Raw genomic sequence first — 6,178 nt, forward strand, 5'->3', positions numbered from 1 at the left:
CTTATGTTAAGCCAACATGATATCTTTATAATCTCAACGCTTCCACGAATGCAGTTAAGCTAACATGATATCTTCATAATATTGTCCATTTCAAGTTTGAATTTTATTTGCTTGAATCGATGCATTGTTTATCAGATTTACTTGGAAATTTCGTCAGTGAGTGATGTGAATAGATTTAATCTTATCATACATGCAGTTTCACTGTCATTTGAATTGACCTGACTTCTCAATATCTTATAGACCAAATTTTGTAGATTGTACTTGCGCCTTTGTTCGAGAAATTAGGGGAGTGGATGAGAGAGATAAATTCCTCATGAGAATCTCTATATTTATATGCAGGGATTTTTTTTTTTTTTTAAATATCTCTGTATGATCTCTTGTTACCAACTTGTTGCTCTCTACAGACCACTTTCATCTTCATCGTTGGACCAGTGTGGAGATGGTGAAGTAAGCAGCAGCCACAGGAGATTCCGCTGTTTCCTCACCTTCCTCGCAACCATCCTTGTGTGTTGCCTTAGGATATTATTCATAGCCTTTAGATAGTTGCATGAGTCGTGATCGCGTAAGATTGTACCTTCTGAACCATAGGCTGTTAGATCACTAAGGGTTTCTAGTGGATGTGGGGAGTTCAAGAAGGCCCTAAAGATATCGGACGAGAAATCAGATTGCGTGTTGTCCAAGGCATAGAGGGCAGTCCCCATGGGGAGTAGAGGGTGTGGAGGAGATAACTTTTCATCAGGTTGGAGAATGAACAGTTTTCCGATTGGAGAGTACAGCATCTTCTGGATAAAAACACATCAGCAAAAAATGATTTATTAACATGGAGGATTTTATGAGTTAGACAAAAATCTATTTGCAGTACGTCCGTCTTTTATTAGGCGACGGGTTTTAGCGATATTTATATTTTCGACAACATATCAATAACCTGTGGACGTGTTTTACTATTGACATGTTATTGACAATGGTATCGACACCTTATTGACATGATATTGAAGTATGCTAGCCCATTTCTATGAATTTATCAAACTGGTACTTACATTTTTTATCAGACAAGGGTGTGACTGAAACGAACCATTTAAATGCTTGAGGAGAGTAGCCACATGGTTGGGGTATTTGCAGGAGAAAGCTCTAGGGACAACATCTCTATGCATCATCACACAGTGGATGTGATCAGTCGCATCCAACCCTAGTGGGTCAAGTAATTTGTGGCCTCCGCAGAACACAAATGGTGATCCAAATGTGACAACTGGCAAAAGAGTAGAGGGTTTCACAACCTTCCTAGTGAGGAGCATCATGTGGACTAAAAGACCAATGCTTCCTCCAAGACAATGGCCAGTAAATTGAAGCTTTGCGAGTTCACCGTTTCTATGTAAGTGTTCCAATATTTCCGGCATGAATTGCTGGTACATAGCCTGTGCCGATTCATAGATTCCTCTGTGAACACGTATATTCGTCCCCTACATAGGGACGGTGCTATTAGCTAGGCCTAGTTTTTCAATGGTTAATTTCTCATTTTCTTCCCTTTGAAGATATATTATAAGAGTATATATTGAATGTCTATGCTTACCTCAAATTTGGTGGGTTCGAAAAAGAGGTATGCCTGCTGGGATGCAACGGAGTCCATTCCCTGCATGTGAAGGATGATTACCAATTTACCATTCTAGGCATTTACCAATCTGTGGCACGTCATCTCTTTGTTTCAAAAATTTGAACCGTATGTACGATGTAACAAATGCCATTGGAGAGCTAGCTAGTGCTAAATAAAGTTAGTAAAGGCTTGTCATACAAAGATTGAAATGAGAAATTTTTAATTGTGACAGAAACATAAGTGGTACATCACGTGTTTTAATAGGAATTATGAGAAATCTTATTTTTTAAGTTATTAACTTTTTAGCACACATATCCCACTATTTTCATAGTGACACGTGGTGTACTAGTCACATTGAAAAATCTCCCGGAATGAAGGGCTTATAAGAAATAACCTGAATCACAAAGCAACGAGTAGAAGTACTGGAGTCATCACAAACAAACCACTCACAAGGCGAGGAGTAGTGGAGTGATCTAAGGTCATTTTCCATCTCTTGTCTTTCCATTTCACTTGCTGCTGCAAGTACTTTTGTCATTGTTGAACCTTTCCATAAAACAAGCTACTTCTGCTTTCTTTTCTAATGAAGATGTTACAAATTGTAGGCCATAGTATATATTCAAATCCTCGGCCTGCATGCGCATTAGTATTGCAAATGGAAAATGATTAAATGCTCGACTTAAGTAAATTTGGAATGTAAATCTGTGTGGAAAGTACATGATTAACGAAAACATACCTTGATCTCTGGTATCACACTGGCCATGTTACACAAGAAGGCTAGCTTAGAAAATAACTTAGTGTCTGACCATGGTACCCTAACCAAAAACCTCGAGAAAGATTCAGGATCGTATGATCTGTCTATCATTTCTCCATCATTTTCTTCTAAACTACAACTTTCCACACAACTACCCTCCTCTCCACCACTTCCACAACCATCGTTTTCACCCTCATGGTGAGCGTTGTCTTCGCCCGCAACCTCTTTTTGCTCCCAAATATTGTTCCACAGTTCACCAAGTGCCACAAGCCCCCCCATCCAATTCGCTCCCTTTATTTCCGCCCCTTGATCACTAGTACCCTCACCGAACTTCCCCATCATATTCATGCTAGCCTGCATTTTCATATACTTACTCGTGTTCGAGCAAAACAAAAATGATCTAAGCTGATTTGGGACAATGGAACAGTTGCTGTGTGGTAATTTTGATGGCACGGCATGGATGCGGTTGATGCAATGACAAAGATGGTTAACTGAGTAAAAACTTCGGACACGAATGCGCTCTTTGAAGATGTCTTTTGGCCTTAGAGTTGAGGAAGGAGGAAAGGCCGGAAAAGTAAATGAAGAGCACTCCATGGTTGTGCAGAACGGGAACTGAAGAAACGTATGGAAATGGACTTTTATAAGCAGTTAAGCACACCAAAGTCAGCTACTTGCTCCTTGATTACAACGAAAACATTAGAAAACAACTAGCGTTGTATACAAAGCGAATTAGTAAGCTATGGATAAGACGATCAATTCAAAATGAACGATATAATGTCAACGATTTGGTGGTTGATTTCAATGGATTGCCTTGAAGCCATCCTTCACAGCTTTGTCTAATTGCTTTTGGACATTAGCTTTTCGTTTCCAAGTACAGCAAGGGGAAGAAGTTATTTAGTCACGAGTCCACATCAGTTTTGAGACTACTTTATCACTTTATGGGAATTCGTGTGGTTCAAGAACTAGTGGCATTTTAATTCATCAGCAGAAGTATGATTAGGCTTTGCTTCATAGATTCAATCTAAAAGGTTGCAAGTCTGTGGCAACACCCTTAGGCCATCTCCAACCAAAGGGTCTAAAGGGTCGAAAATAGTCTCCAACCGAGGACTAAGCTAGTGGGTTGGCCAGATTTTTTTTAAATGTGTCAGATTTCCTGTCGGTTATAACAGACATGAATGCTTTGATTTTTTTTAACAGTTTTATTATTATTTTTATTTACAAAATTTTTCCTATAACTTATATTTTTCATATTTTTTTTAAATTCTATTTTTTTCCTATAACTTTTATTTTACAAAATTTGTTTCATATTTTTTTTTAAATTCCATTTTTTCCTATAACTTCTGTTTCACAAAATTTGTTTCATTTTATTTTAAATTCTATTTTTTTCCTATAACTTCTATTTCACAAAATTTGTTTTGTATTTTTTTTTTAATTCTATTTTTTTCCTATAACTTCCTAAGCCATTATACTACATTAAATTAAATTAAGTAACATGAAACAACATTAAACAATATGAAACAACGTTAAATAACATTAACCAACGTAAAAATTATACAGCATAAAAAAAAAACATTTAAAAACATGAAAGTTAGACAACATTTAAGTTGCAGTTTTTAAATAATAAATTATGTTTGGCCCTATGGCCCTCGGTTGGAGACGGTTTTTTGTGACAAGGCTAAAACGAGCCCTCTGGCCCTTTGACCATCGGTTGGAGATGGAGGCAAATATGACCATGTACTGTTCATTAAAATATTAATATCTTGGAGAATTTTGGAGGGCCAGAGGGCTAAAACAAGCCATCTGGCCAGCCATCGGCTGGAGATGACCTTAATTACAAAAGAAAAGTTGTGAAAAGAAGACGAAGCTGAACCTGTAGCTGAGACATTATATAGGAAAATTGTTGGAAGTCTACTTTATTTTACTGCAACAAAGCCAAACATCATGTTTGTAGCCAACCTTTGTCAAGGTTTATGCATAATTCTACAAGGACTCACATGGGAACTGCAAAGAGGGTTCTCAAGTACATCTTAGGATCATTGGACTTTGGGATCAAGTATGAAAAGGGTGAGAAAGCTGTTCTGTTAGGCTTCTATGATAGTGACTGGGGTAGAAGTGGGGATGACATGAGGAGCACCTCACTCTATGCCTTCACATTTTGTTCTGGAATATTTTCTTGGGTTTCCCTCAAGTAACAAAGTGTTTCATTGTTTACTGCAGAAGCAGAATATGTAATTGTTGCAGAAGCAACTTCTCCGGCTATTTGGTTGAGATTTATGTTAAAAGATTTTGGGGAAATGCAAATGGATGCAACACCACTGACGTGTGACAACACCTATGCAATATCAATGACTAAGAACCCTGTCTTTCACTAAAAGACCATGCATATTGAGAGGAGGTTTCATTTCATAAGGGAAACACTGCAAGAGAATACTATTGAGCTGATATATTGCAAATCACATGATCAAATTACAGATATCTTTGCCAAGGCTCTTCCAAAGTCAAGATTTCTCTACCCTAGAAGAATACTTCGAGTCAAATCCAGAATCCATGTAGAGGGGGGTGTTGGAATTAAATACAATTTGGTCGTTGTCCAAGCTTGAGAAGCAAGAAATTCGTTTGTGCTTTTTTAAGAGTAATGCTAGGGAGACTAAATTTGTAGATAAAATTTTGAAAACTAAATGATATGGAAGTCGATGATTAGTTTATTACTTACATGTTGATAAACGTGCTTATTTTTATTGGTGACACATCATTTAGTCTTCTCATTTAATCTGCCTAACATTATCCTTTTTTTAATTCTTCTATCGGATAGTTTTCTGTTTGTTGTCTTGTGATTAAGTGTAGGCTTGGTCTTGAAGGACAAGTGTATGCACTAGATTAGACTTTTATTTCAATGGCTTAGATTGCTCTTGGGTAGCTTGTCTTTAGTGAAAGACGATGAGGATAAGAATGAAGACATCCAATGTTGAGGTAATGAAATAGTGTGATGCTATACGATTTGCATCTGCAATTCCTCTGAAATTCTCTGTTTTGTCCTTCATTTACATCGTCCAAACACACAAAAACAATACAGAATTTATCAATTTGCAGTTTCAGTTCCCAAAAATTAAAAACCCGAAAAAATGGTGACAAAAAATTACACATAATATACGCATTATATATAAGGCTTATTTACAGATACGCATTTTAAAATTTGATTTTGATCTCACTTTACCTTTTATAACAAAAAAACACCACTTTACTCCTTGAAACTCAAAATCTGCTCTACTTTAATATGTTTTTATTTCTTCTGGCAAATTCACTCTATTTTGATTCTACTTTACCTGTGGAACTCGATTTTGATCTCACTTTGCCCCTAAAACTCAAAGGTTGTTATTTTACTCTATGAAACTCAAAATTCGCTATGCATTGCCTTAATTCTGTTAATTCCGTTCAAAACCATCAAATATGCTTACATAAATTAAAATGCATATGTGAAAAAAGAGAGGAATATAGTAAAATGATGAACCAAAATTCAAAATGAGGAGAACGACTTTGTCGCATAGTGGAGATTTATAATTAAATTCATCTGTAGTATTCGTTAATATTCAACAATGCATAGAGGAGATTTACAAAATGACACTTTTTGAGTTTTAGGGGGACAAAGCGGAATCAAAATCGAATTCGAGGGACCATAGCTAAAAATAAGCCCATGTATTACATTTTTACCCATCCACGTCAACAACTTTAACAATTATTTGACAGAAGAAAAAAGTAGAACTAATTTTAAGTTTTAGGGAGTAAAGTGGTGATTGTTAAGTTATAGGGAGTAAAACTAGATTAAAATCAAGTTTCAGAAG

General features: G+C 36.3%; 1 protein-coding gene across 1 annotated transcript; it reads right to left on the minus strand.

Moving 5' to 3' along the window:
• Positions 1-126: 126 nt before the first annotated feature.
• LOC103433732 (phospholipase A1 PLIP1, chloroplastic-like) lies at positions 127-3,135 on the minus strand. The gene is made up of 6 exons (XM_070820263.1): positions 2,322-3,135; positions 2,158-2,217; positions 1,983-2,126; positions 1,568-1,627; positions 1,038-1,457; positions 127-782 (listed from the first exon to the last, which is right to left on the minus strand). The coding sequence occupies exons 1-6, from the start codon at positions 2,931-2,933 to the stop codon at positions 399-401; spliced, it is 1,680 nt and encodes a 559-aa protein (XP_070676364.1). The 5' UTR covers positions 2,934-3,135; the 3' UTR covers positions 127-398.
• Between the last annotated feature and the right edge of the window lie 3,043 nt (positions 3,136-6,178).

Source organism: Malus domestica, chromosome 04 (genome assembly GCF_042453785.1).
Source record: "Malus domestica chromosome 04, GDT2T_hap1".
In the NCBI taxonomy this organism is placed as follows: domain Eukaryota; kingdom Viridiplantae; phylum Streptophyta; class Magnoliopsida; order Rosales; family Rosaceae; genus Malus; species Malus domestica.